Genomic DNA, 25001 nt, shown 5'->3' with positions numbered 1-25001 from the left:
TTTTTAACTCCTATAACGAGTGAAAAGATGACCGGAGAAATATAACAGGCTAAACTAACGCTTGGAACAGGAGCGGGTCGGTGTCTTCCACGCGCGTTACGCACCAAGAAAAGACTTGCTAGCTACAGGGTTTTTTCATTTGTAGTGCCTGTGAACGCGCAATCGACCCCATTGGAATCGTCATCACGTAAAGGCATCCAGGGGAAGACGTAAGAAGTGTCCGTATAGTCATAGCAATAACAGTGCCCTTTTAACTGACTTCAGAACAGTGGCCAACATTTCTGAAATCTGACTCCATGTCAGGGAAATTGCTGTAGAATGGGCTCTGTTCCACTTAGAGACAAAATTTCAACTCCTATAGAAACTATAGACTGTTTTCTATCCAATAATAATAATAATATGCATATTGTACGATCAAGGATTTTGTGGGAAGCCGTTTCAAAAATTACCCAATTAGCATAAATAGTCTCAACAGCGCCCCCATCCTCAACAGGTTATTAACCAGGTAGGCTAGTTGAGAACAAGTTCTCATTTGCAACTGCGACCTGGCCAAGATAAAGCATAGCAGTGTGAACAGACAACAACACAGAGTTACAGATGGAGTAAACAATAAACAAGTCAATAACATGGTAGGAAAAAGAGAATCTATATACAATGTGTGCAAAAGGCATGAGGTAGGCAATAAATCGAATAATTACAATTTAGCAGATTAACACTGGAGTGATAAATCATCAGATGATCATGTGCAAGAAGAGATACTGGTGTGCAAAAGAGCAGAAAAGTAAATAAATAAAAGCAGTATGGGGGTGAGGTAGGTAAATTGGGTGGGTAGTTTACAGATGGACTATGTACAGCTGCAGCGATCGGTTAGCTGCTCGGATAGCAGATTTTTAAAGTTGTTGAGGGAGATAAAAGTCTCCAACTTCAGAGATTTTTGCAATTCGTTCCAGTCGCAGGCAGCAGAGAACTGGAAGGAAAAGCGTCCAAATGAGGTTTTGGCTTTAGGGATGATCAGTGAGATACACCTGCTGGAGCGCGTGCTACGGGTGGGTGTAGCCATCGTGACCAGTGAACTGAGATAAGGCGGCACTTTACCTAGCATAGCCTTGTAGATGACCTGGAGCCAGTGGGTCTGACGACGAACATGTAGCGAGGGCCAGCCGACTAGGGCATACAGGTCGCAGTGGTGGGTCGTATAAGGTGCTTTAGTAACAAAACGGATGGCACTGTGATAAACTGCATCCAGTTTGCTAAGTAGAGCATTGGAAGCTATTTTGTAGATGACATCGCCGAAGTCGAGGATCGGTAGGATAGTCAGTTTTACTAGGGTAAGTTTGGCGGCGTGAGTGAAGGAGGCTTTGTTCCGGAATAGAAAGCCGACTCTAGATTTGATTTTGGATTGGAGATGTTTGATATGAGTCTGGAAGGAGAGTTTGCAGTCTAGCCAGACACCTAGGTACTTATAGATGTCCACATATTCTAGGTTGGAACCGTCCAGGGTGGTGATGCTAGTCGGGCGTGCGGGTGCAGGCAGCGAGCAGTTGAAAAGCATGCATTTGGTTTTACTAGCATTTAAGAGCAGTTGGAGGCCACGGAAGGAGTGTTGTATGGCATTGAAGCTCATTTGGAGGTTAGATAGCACAGTGTCCAGGGAAGGGCCGGAAGTATACAGAATGGTGTCGTCTGCGTAGAGGTGGATCAGGGAATCGCCCGCAGCAAGAGCAACATCATTGATGTATACAGAGAAAAGAGTCGGCCCGAGAATTGAACCCTGTGGTACCCCCATAGAGACTGCCAGAGGACCGGACAACATGCCCTCCGATTTGACACACTGAACTCTGTCTGCAAAGTAGTTGGTGAACCAGGCAAGGCAGTCATTAGAAAAACCGAGGCTATTGAGTCTGCCGATAAGAATATGGTGATTGACAGAGTCGAAAGCCTTGGCCAGGTCGATGAAGACGGCTGCACAGTAATGTCTTTTATCGATGGCGGTTATGATATCGTTTAGTACCTTGAGCGTGGCTGAGGTGCACCCGTGACCGGCTCGGAAACCGGATTGCACAGCGGAGAAGGTACGGTGGGATTCGAGATGGTCAGTGATCTGTTTGTTGACTTGGCTTTCGAAGACCTTAGCTAGGCAGGGCAGGATGGATATAGGTCTGTAACAGTTTGGGTCCAGGGTGTCTCCCCCTTTGAAGAGGGGAATGACAGCGGCAGTTTTCCAATCCTTGGGGATCTCAGATGATACGAAGGAGAGGTTGAACAGGCTGGTAATAGGGGGTGCGACAATGGCGGCGGACAGTTTCAGAAATAGGGGGTCCAGATTGTCAAGCCCAGCTGATTTGTATGGGTCCAGGTTTTCCAGCTCTTTCAGAACATCTGCTATCTGGATATGGGTAAAGGAGAAGCTGGGGACGCTTGGGCGAGTAGCAGCGGGCCGGGCGGGGCTGCTGGCCAAGGTTGGAGTCGCCAGGTGGAAGGCATGGCCAGCCATTGAGAAATGTTTGTTGAAGTTTTCGATTATCACGGACTTATCAGTGGTGACCGTGTTATCTAGCCTCAGTGCAGTGGGCAGCTGGGAGGAGGTGCTCTTGTTTTCCATGGACTTTACAGTATCCCAGAACTTTTTGGAGTTAGAGCTACAGGATGCAAATTTCTGCTTGAAAAAGCTGGCCTTTGCTTTCCTGACCGACTGCGTGTATTGGTTCCTGACTTCCCTGAACAGTTGCATATCACGGGGGCTCTTCGATGCTATCGCAGTTCGCCACAGGATGTTTTTGTGCTGGTTGAGGGCAGTCAGGTCTGGAGTGAACCAAGGGCTATATCTGTTCTTGGTTCTGCATTTTTTGAACGGAGCATGCTTGTCTAATATGGTGAGGAAGTAACTTTTAAAGAATGACCAGGCATCCTCAACTGACGGGATGAGGTCAATATCCTTCCAGGGTACCCGGGCCAGGTCGATTAGAAAGGCCTGCTCGCAGAAGTGTTTCAGGGAGCGTTTGACAGTGATGAGGGGTGGTCGTTTGACCGTGGACCCGTGGCGGATACAGGCAATGAGGCAGTGATCGCTGAGATCTTGATTGAAGACAGCAGAGGTGTATTTGGAGGGCAAGTTGGTCAGGATAATGTCTATTAGGGTGCCCATGTTTACGGATTTAGGGTTGTACCTGGTGGGTTCCTTGATGATTTGTGTGAGATTGAGGGCATCAAGCTTAGATTGTAGGACTGCCGGGGTGTTAAGCATATCCCAGTTTAGGTCACCTAACAGAACAAACTCTGAAGCTAGATGGGGAGCGATCAATTCACAGATGGTGTCCAGGGCACAGCTGGGAGCTGAGGGGGGTCGGTAGCAGGCGGCAACAGTGAGAGACTTATTTCTGGAGAGATTAATTTTTAAAATTAGAAGTTCAAACTGTTTGGGCATAGACTTGGAAAGTATGACAGAACTTTGCAGGCTATCTCTGCAGTAGATTGCAACTCCTCCCCCTTTGGCAGTTCTATCTTGACGGAAAGTGTTATAGTTGGGTATGGAAATCTCAGAGTTTTTGGTGGCCTTCCTAAGCCAGGATTCAGACACGGCAAGGACATCAGGGTTGGCAGAGTGTGCTAAAGCGGTGAGTAAGGCAAACTTAGGCAGGAGGCTTCTGATGTTGACATGCATGAGGCCAAGGCTTTTTCGATCACAGAAGTCAACAAATGAGGGTGACTGGGGACATGCAGGGCCTGGGTTTACCTCCACATCACCCGAGGAACAGAGGAGCAGTAGGATGAGGGTGCGGCTAAAGGCTATCAAAACTGGTCGCCTAGAGCGTTGGGGACAAGGAATAAAAGGAGCAGATTTATGGGCGTGGTAGAATAGATTCTGGGCATAATGTGCAGACCAGGGTATGGTGGGGCACGGGTACAGCGGAGGCAAGCCCAGGCACTGGGTGATGATAAGAGAGGTTGTATCTCTGGACATGCTGGTCTCAATGGGTGAGGTCACCGCATGTGTGGGGGGTGGGACAAAGGAGGTATCAGAGGTACGGAGAGTGGAACTACGGGGTCCATTGCAAACCAAAACAATGATAACTAGCCTGAACAACAGTATGCAAGGCATATTGATATTTGAGAGAGACATACAATAAGGCATAAAGTGATTGCAGGTCATGATTGGGAGAGCTAGCTAAAACAGCAGGTCAGATAACAGCAGCTAGTCGGCTAACACAGCAACAGAAGGTAAAAATGGCGACGACTGGGCAGAGAGGGTCGGATTAACTACACACAGATCCTGAGTTAAGGCACAGAGCCGACAGATAAAACACAAATAAACAGAATGGAGTACCGTGAATTAATGGACAGTCAAGCAGGCATAAGCTATGTAGCCAAGTGATCATAGTGTCCAGAGGCCAGCCGTAGATGAAGTAGTGAGGCCTCCACTAAGCTAGCCCGCGGCGTTTAAAGTTAGTAGCCCGGGGGGGTGGTCTGCTCAGACGGAGGGGGTCTGCTCAGACGGAGGCCGGTTGAGGGCACAGCGGATGGGGTATTTGTCTGCAGACCAGACGTGGTCGTGTCGACGGAGAATCCAAGCCGGATGGCGGTGGCGAAAGAGAGGTTGTGAGTTGTAGAATTGTGTTTGCTAACTGGTGCTAGCTTCGTGATTCAGACAGCTAGTCATGGGTAGCAAGCTAGCAGAAGATGGAGGTCTGTTTTTAGCCACGCCGTGCAATTCCGTCGGTAGATTAGTGGGGTTCCGTGTGGTAGAGGGGACCAATCCAGTTGTCAAAATAGTTATAGTGGCCTAAGAAGATTGTTCGATAGACCTGTTCAGATAGCAGCCGATATGCTCAAGACAGCTAACGAATAGCGGGCCGCAGTTAGTATATGGACGTTCAGGTTACGTCGCGATGGAGGGGCCGGTTGAAATACTCCCTCGGGCAGATAACGTCGGTATCCCAGTCGTGAAGGCCCGGTGGGGCTCCGCATCGGCAGTAAAACGGGTCCGGATAGGTGATTGTAGCCCAGGAGTGGCTGATGGCACTCTTCAGCTGGCTAGCTCCGGGATAATTGGTGTTTGCTCCGGAATTGATGTTAGCCGATAGTCACTCGGATAGCAGCTAGTTAGCTGCAAGATCCAGGTGTAAATGTCCAGAGCTTGAGGTAAAAATCCGGGGATATGGAGAGAAAAATAGGTCTGGTATGCTCTGGTCTGAGTCGCGTTGTACAAAACTGGCAATAGTTTTCCGAGCTAAAGGATAGCTGATGAGCGCTAGCTGTGGTTAGCTGAACTATTAACGTTAGCTACTAACGTTAGCTTGTGAGCTGGCTAACTTCTGGTTAGCTTGTTAGCTTCTGTTGTAGATTTCGGATACGAGGTGAATAATACTTTTGAGGAAGAAAAAAAACAGATCCGCACCACATTTGGTGAGGTGGGTTGCAGGAGAGTGTTTTGACGTTGAGTTTTTTAAGAAGAAAATAATATATATATAAAAAAGATATGCGAAGAAAAATATATATACACGGGACAAGACGAGGACAATGGACATCTGACTGCTACGCCATCTTGGAAATCAAGGACATGGTGGTGGCTGCATCATGTTATGGGTATGCTCGTCATCAGCAAGGACTAGGGAGGTTTTTTTTAGGATAAAAATAAATGGAATAGAGCTAAGCACTGGCAAAATCCTTGAGGAAAACCTGACTCAGTCTGCTTTCCAACAGACACTGGGAGACAAATTCACCTTTCAGCAGGACAATAACTTAAAACACAACGCCAAATATTAACTGGAGTTGCTTACCAAGATGACATTGAATGTTCCTGAATGGCCTAGTTAAAGTTTTGACTATGGCAAGACTTGAAAATGGCTGTCTAGCAATGATCAACAACCAACTTGGCAGAGCTGAAGAATTTTTAAAGAATAATGTGCAATTTTTGTACAATCCAGGTGTGCAAAGCTCTTAGAGACTTACCTAGAAAGACTCACAGTTGCCAAAGGTGATTCTAACATGTATTGACTCAAGGGTGTGAATACTTAAGTAAATGAGATATTTCTGTATTTTATTATCAATACATTTGCTAACATGTTTTCACTTTGTCATTATGGGGTATTGTGTGTAGATGGGTGATCATATTTTTAAAAAAATCTATTTTGAATTCAGGCTGTAAGAACAAAATGTGGAATACGTCAAGGGGTATGAATACTACTCGATTTCACGCCAGCTGAAAATATTTTAGTTATCTCAGATTCGTCTGAAAATTCTCACATAGTAAGTTAATTGGGATGAAGAACATTTAACATGGTTTTTAAATGTGTATCACAAACCATTTTTGGTGCAATTTTAGGCCCCTTTTAGACCTATACATGCCTACTGTAAGACCCTATGATCTGTGAACTGTACATGATAAAAGAGTATGTCTAAATCCTGAAATACACATGTTCACATTCATTTATTCCACATTAAAATTACAAAAAGTACCCTTTTTGATTTAGCTTATTTTTAGACATATGCCTTGGAACAATATAACGTTACTCTTCAAACATGTCAAATTTCCACAGTGGGATCTCTGGTACTTTAATGATATGACAATTTTATACATAGAAATGTACATTATAGGTCTTTAACCAATCAGAGCCCTCCTTTAGGATTGCACATTCAGCAAGTCACCAGCAGTGGGAGTTTGGTTTGAATCCATTTTCCCATTCACTGTGATGGTGGTGCTCATAAAAATGGATCATACCTTTAGTATGAATTATCAGAGAGCCCACACAGAATTAGCAGAAAGCCCACTCTGGAAATGTGATGTGCTTTTAGAAAATATTGTTCCAATCTTAAAATGAACTAAATCAAAACAGATGATGTTTTGAGATATTAATAATGATATTTTTAATATTGAATGAATGAGAACATTTGTATTTCAGAATCAAGACATTATTTAGAGCACCATATTTTAGAGCACACTATAAGTAGTATAATGACCATCCTGACCGGTTGCATCACTGCCTGGTACGGCAATTGCTCGGCCTCCAACCGCAAGGCAGTACAGAGGGTAGTGCATACGGCCCAGTACATCACTGGGGCAAAGCTGCCTTCCATCCGGGACCTCTACACCAGGCGGTGTCAGAGGAAGACCTTAAAAATTGTCAAAGACCCCACCCACCCCAGTCATAGACTGTTCTCTCTACTACCGCATGGCAAGCGGTACCGGAGTGCCAAGTCTCAGACAAAATGGTTACCCGGACTATTTGCATTGTGTTCCCCCCCCCTCTTTTACACTGCTGCTACCCTCTGTTTATCTTATATGCATAGTCACTTTAACTATACATTCATGGACATACTACCTCAATTGGCCCGACCAACCAGTGCTCCCGCACATTGGCTAACTGGGCCATCTGCATTGTGTCCCACCACCCGCCTGCTACTCTCTGTTCATCATATATGCATAGTCACTTTAACCATACCTACATGTACATACTACCTCAATATGCCTGACTAACCGGTGTCTGTATATAGCCTTACTACTCTTATTTTCAAATGTCTTTTTACTGTTGTTTTATTTCCTTACTTACCTACACACACACCTTTTTTTCACACTATTGGTTAGAGCCTGTAAGTAAGCATTTCACTGTAAGGTCTACACCTGTTGTATTCGGCGCACGTGACAAATAAACTTTGATACCAAGATGTTTTGATACCAAGATGCTTTGATACCAAGATGTTTTGATACCAAGTTGCTTTGATACCAAGATGTTGTCCGTATCATGTACGGTTCACAGATCATAGGGTCTTACGGGAGGCATACACTGAGCGTACAAAACATTAGGAACACCTGCTCTTTCCATGACCTTGACTGACCAGGTGAAAGCTAGTATCCCTTATTGATGTCAATCAGCGTATATGAAGAGAAGACAGGTTAAAGAATGATTTTTAGGCCTTGAGACTAGAGGTCGACCGATTATGATTTTTCAACGCCGATACCGATTATTGGAGGACCAAAACAGGCCGATACCAATTAATTTGGCCAATTTATATATATATATATATATATATATATATGTAATAATGACAATTACAACAATACTGAATGAACACTTATTTTAACTTAATATAATACATATATAAAATCTATTTAGTCTCATAAATAATGAAACATGTTCAATTTGGTTTAAATAATGCAAAAACAGTGTTGGAGAAGAAAGTAAAAGTGCAATATATGCCATGTAAAAAGTTTAAGTTTAAGTTCCTTGCTCAGAACATGAGAACATATGAAAGCTGGTGGTTCCTTTTAACGTAAGCCTTCAAAATTCCCAGTTTAGAGGTTTTAGGTTGTAGTTATTATAGGACTATTTCTCCCTATACTATTTGTATTTCATATACCTTTGACTATTGGATGTTCTTATAGGCACTATAGTATTGCCAGCCTAATCTCGGGAGTTGATAGGCTTGAAGTCATAAACAGCGCAATGCTTGAAGCACAGCGAAGAACTGCTGGCAAAGGCAGGAAAGTGTTGTTTGAATGAATGCTTACGAGCCTGCTGCTGCCTACCACGGCTCAGTCAGACTGCTCTATCAAATATCAAATCATAGACTTAATTATAATATAATAAACACACAGAAATACGAGCCTTTGGTCATTAATATGGTCAAATCCGGAAACTATAATTTCGAAAACAAAACATTTATTATTTCAGTAAAATACGGAACCGTTACGTAATTTATCTAACAGGTGGCATCCCTAAGTCTAAATATTGCTGTTACATTGCACAAACTTCAATGTAATGTCATAATTATGTACAATTCTGGCAATTTAATTACGGTCTTTGTTAGAAAGAAATGGTCTTCACACAGTTCGCAACGAGTCAGACGGCCCAAACTGCTGCATATACCCTGACTCTGCTTGCACAAAACGCAAGAGAAGTGACACAATTTCCCTAGTTAAAATAAATTCATGTTAGCAGGCAATATTAACTAAATATGCAGGTTAAAAAAAATATACTTGTGCATTGATTTTAAGAAAAGCGTTGATGTTTATGGTACACATTGGTGCAACGACAGTGTTTTTTTTTCACGAATGCACTTGTTAAATCATCACCCATTTGGCAAAGTAGGCTGTGATTCGATGATAAATTAACAGACACTGCATTGATTATATGCAACGCAGGATAAGCTAGATAAACTAGTAATATCATCAACCATGTGTAGTTAACTAGTGATTATGTTAAGATTGATAGTTTTCTATAAGATAAGTTTAATGCTAGCTAGCAACTTTCCTTGGCTCCTTGCTGCACTCAGTCTTAGTCAGCCTGCCACGCAGTTTCCTCGTGGAGTGCAATGTAATTGTCCATAATCGGCGTCCAAAAATTACGATTACTGATCGCTATGAAAACTTGAAATCGGCCCTAATTAATTGGCCATGCTGATTAATCGGTCAACCTCTACTTGAGACATTGATTATGTATGTGTGCCATTCAGAGGGTGAATGGGCAAGATAAAAGATTTAAGTGCCTTTTTTAACGGGGTACGGTAGTAGGTGTCAGGCACACCGGTTTGAGTGTGTCAAGAACTGCAACAATGCTGGGTTTTCCACACTCAACAGTTTCCCATGTGTATCAAGAATGGTCCACCACCCAAAGGACATCCAGACAACTTGACACAACTGGGAAGCACTGGAGTCAACATGGGCCAGCATCCCTGTGGAACGCTTTCGGCACTATGTCGAGCCCATTTCCTGACAAATTGAGGCTGTTCTGAGGGCAAAAGGGGGTACAACTCAATAGTAGGACGGTGTTCCTATTGTTTTGTACACTGTCTAAAACGGGCCTAAACTGGTCACTTTCATCATGATTCTCAAAAATGGTTTGTAAAAATGTAAAAAGCATTTCAAACATTTCCTCGCAATTAAGTTTTTGCGTGAAAATTGCCAGAACAATCTGAGACACCAAAAATATTCCTGCTCCTGTTGACGTGGAATCGACCCATTTCTGGTAATCTACTGTATAGCCTATTATAAGTGGTAGTTCCATGACTGTAGATGACACACAGAAGGCAGGACAGGCCCATACAATGCTGTGAAAACATGCAAAAAGGGTTCATGCTTTTAAAAGAGCCTGTCTGAAAGGCCAAGCTAATCCTACATCTTTACCATCTGTCTGTATAATCATGTTAGCGTGCAGAGGGTTGTCTCCAATTAATGACCCTTTATCCCCTCCACATAATCAATGAGCATTACCTAGCAGCCAGGTAGGGGTGTTGTCTACCTATTATGGGCTCATTACTTTGGCTAGAGTCTGTAGTGTTCCACCTGGTAATGAATAGTTTTTTGTTCCCCTGGTCATTTGCACTGCACATGAATCACTCAACCTCAGGAATTTAGGTATTTTTTAAAAACAACAGATTTTTTTTAGAGCCACTTTAGGGTAATTTAATTAATTCACACAAAAGAAAACAAATGAAAGACAAAATAGTACAGATAAAAACAAGGTAAAAAAGTGTGCAGGTGAGGTTGGAAACCCAAGAGGGCTTATATGACCACATCAACAAAAAAGCAAAATATATACAAAACAGCTGGTTCAATCAATTAGGCCTAAACAAATACTTCAAATTGCAATTGAACATGAGACTCAACGTACAAAAAAAACATGTTTGCAAGATATTTTTATATATTTAAATTGTGGTGTGAATACCATCAGTGGTGTGCTGTTTGACTAGGTTACATCAATGGGTGGCAGCGCTTTACCAAAGCATCTCTTATGTGTGATTGAATGCAGCACAGCTGTCAGACGTCACAGGAAGAGAGCAGGCTATGACACCTTTGAAACCTGTGTCAGGTCCCTGATTATTTAATTCATAACACAGAGATCTGCACTGTTCTCACATGTGTATTTTACTCAAGAAGCATAGACACAGATGGTATCAAAATAACTCATCCTTCTTTTGTTACTACAGACATTAGTGATGGGGGGATCGATATAGTTGCATAGGGATATTATTTTTGACGATATAACACAATATTATTTTTGCACTAGTTGGCCTTACCTGCACCAAAACTCCAGTATTTTTCCATCATATCTTGTTCTCCATCTTTTTAAAAAGTGCGCCAATTTGTTTTCAGAACTTTTATTTCCATGACTGATCAAAACTCGTTTTCTCATGGCTCTCTTTTGTCCCTCTGCAGCAGACATAGCAATATATTTGGAACGTCAAATCGCAATATCAAATCGCAATACATATCGTATCAGTACCTAAGTATCGTGGTGGCGCATAGATGGCGCCGATGGATGGCGCCTCACTTTGAGCTCCTACAAAACATTGCAGGTTTCTACTTTTTCAACTGTTTTTTCTACTGTTTTTCTAAAATCTTCTTACCCAATTTGTTTCGTGCTTTACTTCAAACACCCGGGTAGAACTATTGGAATATATGGATCACTAGGTACAGAGACGGCGGAACAATGGTCTAGCTTCTTCAGTGAGGCGCCGGGTTGGTTGAGAGTCCTACCGGAGAGTAGTAAACAAAGACATAGAGGCAGCCGTGGAGGGGAGGGGGGGGCTTAGTCAGATTGAGACGCCGGGTGACCAATCTTCCATTACCGAGGATACAACTCGCCAATGTTCAATCATTAGTGAATAAACTTGACAAACTCAACAAATCTCCTTCCAGAGGGACATCAGACTCTTCAACATATTCTGTTTTTCTGAAACCTGGCTTTCCTCCGATATCAAAACGGATGATGTACAACCAGTGGGTTTTACAGTTCATTGAGTGGATAGGAAGAGGGCTCTTTCTTGCAAGAAAAAAGGCGGAGGGCTCTGTTTTATGACCAATAATAAGTGTTGCAACGGGGGAAACGTACAGCAAGTTACGTGCTTCTGCTTGGAATACTTGGTCATCAAATTACGCTTTTTTACATTCTCAGGGATTATCGCCACGGCTATGTACATCCCGCCCAAAGCGATACCAAAAATGCTCTCAAAGATCTTTATTAGTACACGGTTCATTGTCTCGGGTGACTTTAACCAAAGTAATTTGAGAACAGTGCTCCCGAATATCTATTAACACATTGACTGTCCAACCCGCAGAGATTCTACGCTGGACCACTGCTACATGTCTAATCAAGCTGTATTTATTAAATCAAGCTTTATGTATACAGCACATTTCAGACATGGAATACAATGTGATGTGCTTCACAGGAAAAAACAATAAATAAAAATGTTAACATTTACTACACAACAAACATAAGAGGATAAAACACTAAATAATAACTGAAGCCATGATGTGCTTAACCTGTTTGGGCTGCAGGGGCAGTATTGAGTAGCCGGATAAAAGGTGCCCATTTCAAACGGCCTACTCAATTCTTGCTCGTACAATATGCATATTATTATTACTATTGGATAGAAAACACTCACTAGTTTCTAAAACCGTTTGGATTATATCTGTGAGTAAAACAGAACTCATTTTGCAGCAAACTTCCTGACAGGAAGTGGAAAATCTGAAATCGATGCTCTGTTCTAGGGCCTGCCTATAAATGTCCTTGATATATATCAGTATACATGCACTTCATACGTCTTCCACTAGATGTCGACAGGCAGTGAGAGAAGAAATGGAGTGTATAACTTGATCTGGGGTCGAATAAAAGCTCTTTGTATGACGTGTCACCAGTTTCCTGTTTTCTGGAGAGCGCGTGAAGGGACCTGGTTTTGCCTTCTGTACAGCTGTCGTTATAGACGACTAATATCTCCGGCTTTGATTTAATTTGATACATGTGACAATATCATCGTAAAGTATGTTTTTTCAATATAGTTTTATTAGATTATTGAAATTTTTTCGGGACGTTAGGCGTGTTGCTTTGTCAAAACATGTTCTGGAAGGAGAGCTTCGCGCCACTTTGCTAGCTTTCCGTGCTAATTGACTGGAGAAGAGGACATTCTAAATCCAAACAACAATTGTTCTGGACAAAGGACCCCTTGTACAACATTCTGATGGAAGATCAGCAAAAGTAGGACCCATTTTATGATGTTATTTCATATATCTGTCGTACATGTGAACTAGTAGTTTGCGGCCAGCTTTTGGGCACGCTCTCGCCATAACGTAAACTCCATATCGTAATGAAGTAATTTTTAGAATTCTAACACGGCGATTGCATTAAGAACTAGTGTATCTATCATTTCCTATACAACATGTATTTTTTAGTTATGTTTATGAATAGTTATTTGGTCAGAATATGTGATTGTCAGAAAAATATCCGGACGTTGTGGGAAAAAGATGCTACGTTAGCACAATGTATAACCACTGATTTCAGCTCTAAATATGCACATTTTCGAACAAAACATAAGTGTATGTATAACCTGATATTATAGGACTGTCATCTGATGAAGCTTATCAAGGTTAGTCAAAAATGATATATCTTTTGCTGGTTTGTTACGATCGCTAACTTTTGCTGCTGGGGAATGGCTTGTGTTTCTGGCTATTGTGGTAAGCTAATATAATGCTATATTGTGTTTTCGCTGTAAAACACTTAAGAAATCGGAAATATTGGCTGGAATCACAAGATGCCTGTCTTTCATTTGCTGTACACCATGTATTTTTCAGAAATGTTTTATGATGAGTATTTAGGTATTTGACGTTGGTGTCTGTAATTACTCTGGCTGCTTCGGTGCCATTTCTGACGGTAGCTGTGATGGTAGCTGCAATGTAAAACTGATTTATAGCTCAAATATGCACATTTTTCGAACAAAACATAGATTTATTGAATAACATGTTATAAGACTGTCATCTGATGAAGTTGTTTCTTGGTTAGTTTGGTTGGTTCTTGGTTAGTTAGGTTGGTTTTGTGCATGCTACCTGTGCTGTGAAAAATGTCTGTCCTTTTTTGTATTTGGTGGTGAGCTAACATAAATATACGTGGTGTTTTCGCTGTAAAACATTTTAAAAATCGGACATGTTGGCTGGATTCACAAGATGTTTATCTTTCAAATGCTGTATTGGACTTGTTAATGTGTGAAAGTTAAATATTTCTAAAAAATATATTTTGAATTTCGCGCCCTGCACTTGAGCTGGCTGTTGTCATATTGTGCCCGGCTTCGGGCTTGCAGCCAGAAGAAATTAAGAAAGGCTGGTCATGGCTCACATCAACACCATTATCCCAGAAACCCTAGACCCACTCCAATTTGCATACCGCCCCAACAGATCCACAGATGATGCAATCTCTATTGCACTCAACACTACCCTTTCTCCCCTGGACAAAAGGAACACCTATGTGAGAATGCTATTCATTGACTACAGCTCAGCATTCAACACCATAGTGCCCTCAAAGCTCATCACTAAACTAAGGACCCTGGGACTAAACATCGCCCTCTGCAACTGGATCCTTGTCTGCCTGACGGGCCGCCCCCAGGTCGTAAGGGTAGGTAACAACACATCTGCCACGCTGATCCTCGACACGGGGGCCCCTCGTGGGTGCATGCTCAGCCCCCTCCTGTACTCCCTGTTCACCCATGACTGCATGGCCAGGCACGACTCCAACACCATCATTAAGTTTGCAGACGACACAACGGTGGTAGGCCTGATCACCGACAACGATGAGACAGCCTATAGGGAGGTCAGAGACCTGGCCGTGTGGTGCCAGGATAATAACCTCTCCCTCAACGTGATCAAGACAAAGGAGATGATTGTGGACTGCAGGAAAAGGAGGACCAAGCATACCACCATTTCTTATCAACGAGGCTGTAGTGGAGCAGGTTGAGAGCTTCATGTTCCTTGGGTGTCCACATCACCAACAAACTATCAAGGTCCAAACACACCAAGACAGTCGTGAAAAGGACACGACAAAACGTATTCCCCCTCAGGAGAAATTTGGCATGGGTCCTCAGATCCTCAAAAAGTTCTACAGCTGCACCATTGAGAGCATCCTGACTGGTTGCATCACTGCCTGGTATGGCAACTGCTCGGCATCCGACCACAAGGCACTACAGAAGGTGCCTTTAACTCTACCTATATATACATATTACCTCAATTACCTCGACTAACCTGTGCTCCCGCACCGGTACCCCCTGTATATAGCCTCACAACTGTTATTTTACTCTTGCTCTTTAATTATTTGTTATTTTTTGTTATCTATTTTTACTTAACATTTATTTTTCTTAAAAACTGCATTGTTGGTTAAGGGCTCGTAATTAAGCATTTCACTGTAAGGTCTAGACCTGTTGTTGGTGACAAATATAATTTGATTTGATTGGATTTGACTAAAAAGCACCCTAAGGAAAAAGGGTATAAGGCCATCTCCCGTCCTCCTTTCGGCAAATCTGACTATAACTCCATTTCCCTCCTCCCCGCCTACAAACAAAGACTTAAGAGGAAAGTTCCGGTGGTCAGGTCTGACCAACACTGGTCTGACCAATCAGAATCCATGCTCCAAGATTGTTTTGATCACGTGAACAGGAATATGTTTTGGGTTGCCTCTGAGGATAACATCAATGAATACGCCTACTCAGTCACCATATTCATAAAGAAACGCATGGATGACGTGATACCGATGGTGTCTTTCAAAACTTATCCGAATCAAAAACCGTGGATTGAAGGCGAGAGATGCAACTTATAAGTAAGTCAAGGTGACCCGAGACAATTGTATCATTAAACAGTACAAATACGACCTACGCAGATTGATCAAGATGGCGAGACAAGTGGAAAGGCAATTAAGCAGGTCCGATATGAGGCGTATCTGGCAAGGGCTTCAACGATCACGACTTACAAAAAGAAAGCCAGTCACATCGCGGACACCTTATTCTCATGCTTCGAGCAAAACGACTGAGCTGCCGAGGAAAGCCCCTGAGGACAACGAGGGCTAAGTGCTTGCGGTCTCCACGGAGGACATATGCAAGTCATTCATACGTGTTAACCCTTGCAAGGCTGCCGGACCAGACGGCATCTCTAGCCATGCCCTCAGAGCATGTGCAGACCAGCTAGCTGTTGTGGTTTCTGAAATGTTCTCTCTCTAGCTCAGGCCGTTATCCCCACCTGCTTCAAGATGTCCAGTATCAACCCCGTGCCCAAGAAAGGGAAAGTAACTGAACTGGATGACTACCGACCCGTAGCACTCCCTTCTGTCATCATGAAGTGCTTCGAGAGGCTATTCAAAGACCTCCTACCTCCTCGACACACGTGACCCTTTACAAATTCGCCAACTGCTGCGACAGGTCCACGAACGACGCAGTCGCACTGCACACTGCCCTCACCCACCTGGACAAGAGGAATGTGTGAGGATGTTGTTCATCGACTATAGATCGGCCTTCAATACCATAGTGCCCTCTATACTCACCATAAAGCTCGGTTCTCCCCGCTTCCATCACTCAGTACAGGAGCATCATGGCTAAAACTAACAGACTGGCCAATAGCTTCTACCCCCCAGACCATCAGGCTGCTGAACAGGTACCACTAGTCAGCTACGCCCCACCCCAACAGACATTTATCATGCTGAATAGCCGCCACCACTACTACTCCTACCCCCCCCCCCCCTCCCCCCATAGTCCCAAGCTCTTGATTTCCCTGCACTAACAGGCATAATGTGTTGTGCAGTAAACCACACTTAAAGCAGCTTTAGCCGAGCTACAGATATCTAATAAGCAGCCTGTTGTTAGACAGTCAAATGTGTGTCCTCGAAAGACAAGTGAGAGCAGTCACTCCCAGTATTTAAATTCATGCAAACTAGGGCTAGGATCTGATTTATTTTTTAATTGAGCCACACCATTTCACCATCATTCCATTAGAAGGAAACCATTGTCCCCACAGATGATAAATCTAAGTTAAACATTGACTACATATTGTTACAAATATGACTCAGCCAGACACTTGTAGCCTACTTTGAACAGTATGAAGTGAATGAACTAAGTGTGGCTAAGAGGTGACTCCTCAAGAAGCCATTTGAACAGGCATCAAAGGCCAAGACCTAGAACTGTATTAGTTGCTGAGCCTGACTGGACAGGGTTGGGTGCGGCGGTCACAGCCAGGAGGGCACAGAGGGCACCAGACCACATACAAAGCTGCTACTGCTCCAGCAGCAACTGGGGAAACCACAGGAAGCACTATGAATAGAGAGCTATTAAGTCCCATGTGACATGAGCACCACTCCGTTGGAAATCTACAAAGGACACACTGGCATCATTTCCTTTTCCTGCCATAATCCCTACTGCAGTATTTTCATTTAGGCAAACGATCAAGTAGGGGTGGGATGGGGAGAGGTGGGCTGCAGTGTAGCCTTTATGTAAACATAAACAACAACATATACCACTGTCAGGGAAAAATACACTGAGCGTACGAAACATTAGGAACTGCAAAGCTATTGGGTTTTTCACGCTCAACAGTTTCCCGTGTGTATCAATAATGGTCCACCACCCAAATAACATCCAGCCAACTTGACACAACTATGGGAAGCATTGAGTCAACATGGGCCAGCATCCCTGTGGAATGCTTGGCACCCTGTGGAGTCCATGCCCTGATGAATTGAGGCTGTTTTGAGGGCAAAGGGGGGGGTTCAACTCAATTTCAGGAAGGTGTTCCTAATGTGTTGTACACTCAGTGTATTTAGCTGTCTAGAGACAAAGTTGTTAATAGTGCACCTGTGTTTTCACACCTTTCACTGACAGAGAAAGATCAGTGTTAAACCAATAGGGTCGAAGATATTTTTTCAACCTTTACAAGTCTCTAACTATTGAGGAAATGCAGCACTATTTTAGGCATACACAAAAGCAGGTGTAACAACCGTATTCATCAACAACAATATAGTGCAACTGTGCTCATAATTGAGATACTCTAGTGTATTGCATTGTGAAATACAGCTCAACAATGAGCTCTCTGAACACAATTTTACTAGAGAACAGATGTTTGCATATGGGTATGCATGACTATCTAGAGATCATGGTCACCCACTATTAATACTGTGGAACTGAGACTTCACGGCCCACTTTTGCCATATTGAGACTGGGTATAAGTTATTTTGTCATTAGCTGATGAAATAAATGAGGGTCTCCTTGAGACACTACATCTCAGAAGTATCTAATGACTATTTGATATGGCTGCAAATGTTACAATAGCTTACTGTTCTGACTGAGTAAACATGAGCGAAGCCTAAATCAAATCTCTCTCAGCGAGATTGTAGCCTCTGTGTCAAACAGTCCCTTATTTAACACTTTCTTGAAGGCATACCCATTTACACATATCAGTGTGTAACTGGCAATTGGGGTGTTGTTAAACCATGGGGGCTGTTTACATTTCAAATAATTAGGGATGTGTTAAACTTTGGAAGTGTTAATGAATTTACCTGCAAAAAAAGCTGAGAACCATTCACACAGACCCGATAGCTGTATTTTAGGTACTAGCTCTATATTTGGCTTTTAATTTACCATATTATTTACACCCTGCCCTTTTCAGATATACGACAATGCTGGTATAAAAAAAACTGGCAAATTAGTAGATTTTGCTCTGTGTATTAAGGGGATATGAGTCTCGAAGTCAGAGTAAGGACAACGGACGGAGTAGCTAACGGTATGTTGACATGAAGGTACATGTATATTATCATCTGTCAAAATAGGTAGTATTTGTAGGGATATGCAAATACTTACCCAAGTGTACTTATAAAACCATTGACAGAGCCCTCTGCGTAAAGGGAAACGATGTCCCCAATGTGCAAAAAGCTGGACATTGAATCCGACATCTTCGGTGTCTTTCTCCTTGAAAATGATCAACTGAAATACAAACTTTGTCCCCGTCTGTCTTCTCTACTTGACTGCAACAACTTCTTGGAGTGCTACGCGTATCTAATGTCGCTCTTCCCCCGGAGGGCTAAGAACCCACATTCGAACTACTTTAGACTTTGTTGTAATGCATCGAGGAGGACAATGTAGTTCATTCAAATAATAGTTTTCTATGTTCTATTAAATAAAGTTTAAATCCGAAAATGAGCAATGATAGCCCAATATAAATGAAAGCAGAGAAAGTCAAAATGTGTCAGCGAAGTCCTCATGTTGTCACTGCACCTGAAGACAGAAAGCATTAGAACCAGGAAGTGTCTGATGATGATAAATCCTCTAGTGAGCAGCAATAGCCTGTTCTGACAGTGTAGATTAGAAAGAACACGAGAAAGATCCACACACCCCTTCATACCCTCTCTTTCCTACATACAATAATGCACTGAGAATTGGTAAAATTATGTAGGGTGCAAGGGTGTCAGAGTCAACATTCACGTTTTTATTCAGTGAACATGATTAGGCCTACGTGCTCATATATAGCCATTATCAGTCAAATGATGTAAATACTGTCAATAAACCATCATTTAAACCATATAAACGAATAAACCATAATTATGAGATATATTTTACATTTAGTTGATTGAGTTTCCTATGAACAGCAATGGCAATGAAGTAAAGCCCTGTATCTTCTTCCCCAGAGTCAGATGAACTCCTTGATACAATTTGTATGTCACTGCATCCAGTATGAAGGAATGTTAAGAGGTAGTTTCGCAAGCCACCACAAACATTTTTATTTAAATGTTATTTAACCTTTATTTAACTTGGCAAGTCAGTTAAGAACAAATTCGTATTTACAATGACAGCCTACCAAAAGGCAAAAGGCTCCCTGGGAGTACGGGTGCTGGGATTTAAAATAAAAACATTTAATAACAATATAGGACAAAACACACATCAAGACAAGAGAGACAACACAACACTACATAAAGAGAGACCTAAGACAACAACATAGCAAGGCAGCAAAACATGACAACACCACATGGTAGCAACGCAACAAGACAACAACATGATAGAAACACAACATGGCAGCAGCACAACATGGTAGAAGCACAAAACTAGCGTTAGCGCATGACTGGAAGTATGCTAGCAGTTACCATAGACTTCCAGTCATTGTGCTAACACTATTTAGCAACAGCGCTAATGCTATTTAGCATCTGACTCAGAGGAAAAAGATACAGGGCTTCAAACCTGAAGTATCCCTTTAAGATCAAAAGATCACTGCTGTACTAGGCTACTGTCTATGAGAGAGTGATGTAGTGAGATTCAGACATTTCCCTTTTCTTTTCTCTTTTATACAGCCTATGGTGACTAATCCTGTTTAACTGTAATTATTTAAAGGGATCCTGTATTTTAATCTGAATCTCAACCTATTGCCATACTCTGTTGGATGTTTACTATTTCAGATGTCACTTTCTTACCATACTTTACCGTCTACGGTTCTCGGTTACTACATCTTCATGGTTTGCTTTAGTAAAAGTATGATAAAGTATTGAACAGCATTTAGGCTGATGTAGCAAACACGTTACAGCCTCTGGGCTTGTGTTGATTGTTGACAACTCATGTAGTGACTGGCAAATCATGCTCAGCCTTCGGCCTGGACTTCCTGTCACAGTCAAGGCGTGATACAGTCTGAGGCTGAGCCAAGCTGTTGTAAGAGACGTCTTGTTGCTTTCCTTACACACCACAATATGTAGGCCTATTCAATCCAAATATAGCCTCTCTTTCATGGTTTTCTAAGGGGAAGCTCTAATCGGTTGAGATCTCATCTGGCCATTCAAAAGGTCAGTGTTTGAGAAAATGACATTTCTAACAATGTGCCAGTTAACTTATCACAGCAATAGTTTTCCAACCTTATCTAAAGTACATTTCTTGCAGTATTCCCAAAAATACAACTATATAAACATGCAGTTCTTTCCTTCTCAATTTTTCATGAAATATTGATTTCACTTGGCAGTTAAGCCATGTCACAAAAATGTGGGATCGTTTTGATTTGCTTTCTCCACCAGGAACATTTTCCAAACTGTAATGACAGCCAGAAGACCCTCTATTTTCTCCATGATTCCTCTGGTTAGCGCTGGCATTGAAAGACCATTGTAACTGTAACGTTCCTGACCTGTTTTATGTTGTTTTTGTATGTGTATATGGTCAGGGCGTGAGTTTTGGGTGGGCAGTCTATGTTTTCTGTTTCTATGTTGGTTTTGGTTGCCTGGTATGGCTCTTAATTAGAGGCAGGTGTTTTGCGTTTTCCTCTAATTAAGAGTCATATTTAGGTAGGGTGTTCTCACTGTTTGTTTGTGGGTGATTGTCTCCTGTGTCGTCGATGTATGTACCATACGGGACTGTTTGGCTGTTCGTTCGTTTTGATGTAGTCTGTTTCCTGTCCATGAGTTCTACGTTTAGTTAGTTAAGTTCATGTTCAGGTTTCGTCTACGTCGTTTTCTTGTTTTGTAATTTTGTAAGTGTTTTGTTTTCGTGTTGCCGTTGTTACAAATAAAGAGATGGCTTATTTCCCGAATGCTGCGTATTGGTCCACTGATCCTTCTCTCCTCTCCTCGTCCGAGGAAGAGGAGGACAACAGCCCTTACAGAATCACCCACCACGCTAGGACCAAGCGGCAAGGGAAAGCTCAACGGAGTAAGGGACAGGAAAAGAAGGAGGAATGGACTTGGGACGATATCTTGGACGGAAAAGGTTGCTACACATGGGAGGAGATCCTGGCTGGTAGGGATCGCCTCCCATGGGAACAGCTGGAGGCACTGAGGAGAGCAGAGGCTACCGGAGAGAGGAACCGGAGTTATGAGGGAACGCGTCTGGCACGGAAGCCCAAAAAGCCCGTGAGTAACACCCAAAAATTTCTTGGGGGGGGGGCTAAGAGTTAGTGGGCCAAGGGCAGGTAGGAGACCTGCGCCCACTTCCCAGGCTTACCGTGGAGAGCGGGAGTACGGGCAGGCGCCGTGTTACGCAGTAGAGCGCACGGTGTCTCCTGTACGAGTGCATAGCCCAGTGCGGGTTATTCCACCTCCCCGCACTGGTAGGGCTAGATTGGGTATTGAGCCAGGTGTCATGAGGCCGGCTCAACGCGTCTGGTCTCCAGTGCGTCTCCTCGGGCCGGCATACATGGCACCTGCCTTACGCATGGTTTCCCCGGTTCGCCTACATAGGCCGGTGCGGGTTATTCCACCTCCCCGCACTGGTCGGGTGACCGGGAGCATTCAACCAGGTAAGGTTGGGCAGGCTCAATGCTCAAGAGTGCCAGTACGCCTCCACGGTCCGGTATTTCCGGCGCCACCTCCCCGCCCCAGCCTAGTACCTACAGTGCCTACACTACGCACTAGGCTACCAGTGCGTCTCCTGAGCCCTGTTCCTCCTCCACGCACTCTCCCTGTAGTGCGTGTATCTATCCCGGTGCCTCCAGTTCCGGCACCACGCACTAAGCCTCCTGTGCGTCTCCAGAGCCCTGTACACACTGTATCTTCTCCCCCTACTAATCCTGATGTGCTTGTCCTCAGCCCGGTGTCACCAGTGCCGGTACCTTGCATCAGGTATAGAGTGGGCTTTGAGAGTACAGTGTGCCCTGTCCCTGCTCCCCGCACTAGTAGGAAGGTGCTTATCCTTAGCCCGGTGCCTCCAGTTCCGCCACCACGCACCAGGTCTACAGTGCGCCTTATCCGGCCAGAGCCATCCGTCTCCCCAGCGCCATCTGAGCCATCCGTCTCCCCAGCGCCATCTGAGCCATCCGTCTCCCCAGCGCCGTCTGAGCCATCCGTCTCCCCAGCGCCGTCTGAGCCGCCCGTCTGCCATGAGCCTGCAAAGCCGCCCGTCTGCCATGAGCCTACAGAGCCGCCCGCCAGACAGGAGCCGCTAGAGCCGCCCGCCAGACAGGAGCCGCTAGAGCCGCCCGCCAGACAGGAGCCGCTAGAGCCGCCAGCCAGACAGGATCCGCCAGAGCCGCCAACCAGACAGGATCTGCCAGAGCCGCCAACCAGACAGGATCTGCCAGAGCCGCCAACCAGACAGGATCTGCCAGAGCCGCCAACCAGACAGGATCTGCCAGAGCCGCCAACCAGACAGGATCTGCCAGAGCCGCCAACCAGACAGGATCTGCCAGAGCCGCCAGCCAGCCATGAGCAGCCAGAGCCGTCAGCCTGCCATGAGCGTCGAGAGCCGTCAGCCTGCCATGAGCGTCGAGAGCCGTCAGCCTGCCATGAGCGTCGAGAGCCGTCAGCCTGCCATGAGCGTCGAGAGCCGTCAGCCTGCCATGAGCGTCGAGAGCCGTCAGCCTGCCATGAGCGTCGAGAGCCGTCAGCCTGCCATGAGCGTCGAGAGCCGTCAGCCAGCCATGAGCGTCGAGAGCCGTCAGCCAGCCATGAGCGTCGAGAGCCGTTCAGTCAGGATCTGCCTGAGTATCTCAGCCGGGACCTGCCCCTTGCCCGGTGCTGCCCCTTGTCCCGGTGCTGCCCCTTATCCCGGTGCTGCCCCTTATCCCGGTGCTGCCCCTTATCCCGGTGCTGCCCCTTATCCCGGTGCTGCCCCTTGTCCCGGTGCTGCCCCTTGTCCCGGTGCTGCCCCTTGTCCCGGTGCTGCCCCTTGTCCCGGTGCTGCCCCTTATCCCGGTGCTGCCCCTTGTCCCGGTGCTGCCCCTTGTCCCGGTGCTGCCCCTTGTCCCGGTGCTGCCCCTTGTCCCGGTGCTGCCCCTTGTCCCGGTGCTGCCCCTTGTCCCGGTGCTGCCCCTTGTCCCGGTGCTGCCCCTTGTCCCGGTGCTGCCCCTTGTCCCGGTGCTGCCCCTTGTCCCGTTGCTGCCCCTTCTCCCGGTGCTGGCCGTTCATTTAGGAGATGTTTGAGGGTGGTCATTGGGAGGGGAAGACAGAAGCGGGGAGTGACTATGGTGGTGTGGGGACAGCGTCCAGAGCCTGAGCCACCACCGTGGTCAACTGCCCACCCAGACCCTCCCCTGGACTTTGTGCTGGTGCGCCCGGCGTTCGCACCTTGAGGGGGGGGTTCTGTAACGTTCCTGGCCTGTTTTATGTTGTTTTTGTATGTGTATATGGTCAGGGCGTGAGTTTTGGGTGGGCAGTCTATGTTTTCTGTTTCTATGTTGGTTTTGGTTGCCTGGTATGGCTCTTAATTAGAGGCAGGTGTTTTGCGTTTTCCTCTAATTAAGAGTCATATTTAGGTAGGGTGTTCTCACTGTTTGTTTGTGGGTGATTGTCTCCTGTGTCGTCGATGTATGTACCATACGGGACTGTTTGGCTGTTCGTTCGTTTTGATGTAGTCTGTTTCCTGTCCGTGAGTTCTACGTTTAGTTAGTTAAGTTCATGTTCAGGTTTCGTCTACGTCGTTTTCTTGTTTTGTAATTTTGTAAGTGTTTTGTTTTCGTGTTGCCGTTGTTACAAATAAAGAGATGGCTTATTTCCCGAATGCTGCGTATTGGTCCACTGATCCTTCTCTCCTCTCCTCGTCCGAGGAAGAGGAGGACAACAGCCCTTACAGTAACTGACTGACTGACTGCTTTTAACTCCCTTAACATTCATGTCCCCGGCTGGGCCATACCTGTACACCAGGCAGCGAATTTGATTATATTCCTTGGCTCATGTGAATGTGTCCATGGTGACCATTTGCATTTCAAGGTTCCTCAGTCTTGTCTCCATAGTGATGGAGAGAAAGGCCCAATGAACGAGTGTGAGGCCCATAGAGGTCCACTGGGGAACATTCTGTCTCACTCTCATTTTGATTAATACCTCCTTTAGTAGGCTACCTCCAGTGGTGGTTGGAGAGACCCCACCTTCTCCTTTACAAGTAACACACAGACACTTTAAGCTTCGTCAAGCATGTAACATCCACTTTCTTGTAACCAAATGCACCATTACGATCCACTCCATTCCAACTAAGTGCAACAAAGGTTTTGTTAGTTCCCCCAAAATTAAGTAGCATGCTGCAAGGATTATTATCTTCATTGCTCTAGCATATCTGAATCTGTTTTGAAATCCTCCAAGTGGAGATCAGTTGAGAGATCGAAAGAGATTTGATTTAGGCTTCGCTTTAGGCTTTGCTCATGTTTACTCAGTCAGCACAGTAAGCTATTGTAGTAGTTTCAGCCATATCAAATAGTCATTAGATACTTCTGAAATGTAGTGTCTCCCAAGGAGACGTCATCCATTACATCAGAGAGAGAGAGAGAGAGAGAGAGAGAGAGAGAGAGAGAGATATTACAGGGGGGCAGTTGACTGTTA

At 44.5% G+C, this 25001-nt stretch overlaps 1 protein-coding gene across 1 annotated transcript in view; it reads right to left on the bottom strand.

Moving 5' to 3' along the window:
- LOC129830079 (inositol 1,4,5-trisphosphate receptor type 3-like) overlaps positions 1-19060 on the bottom strand; it is a 53532-nt gene extending 34472 nt beyond the window's left edge. The window contains exon 1 of the mRNA XM_055892280.1: positions 18589-19060. Coding sequence (XP_055748255.1) covers positions 18589-18680 — 92 coding nt within the window. The 5' untranslated portion in view covers positions 18681-19060. The remainder of the gene's footprint in view (positions 1-18588) is intronic.
- Between the last annotated feature and the right edge of the window lie 5941 nt (positions 19061-25001).

Source organism: Salvelinus fontinalis, chromosome 31 (genome assembly GCF_029448725.1).
Source record: "Salvelinus fontinalis isolate EN_2023a chromosome 31, ASM2944872v1, whole genome shotgun sequence".
Taxonomy (NCBI): Eukaryota; Metazoa; Chordata; class Actinopteri; order Salmoniformes; family Salmonidae; genus Salvelinus; species Salvelinus fontinalis.
This window is presented reverse-complemented; position numbering and strand designations above follow the sequence as displayed.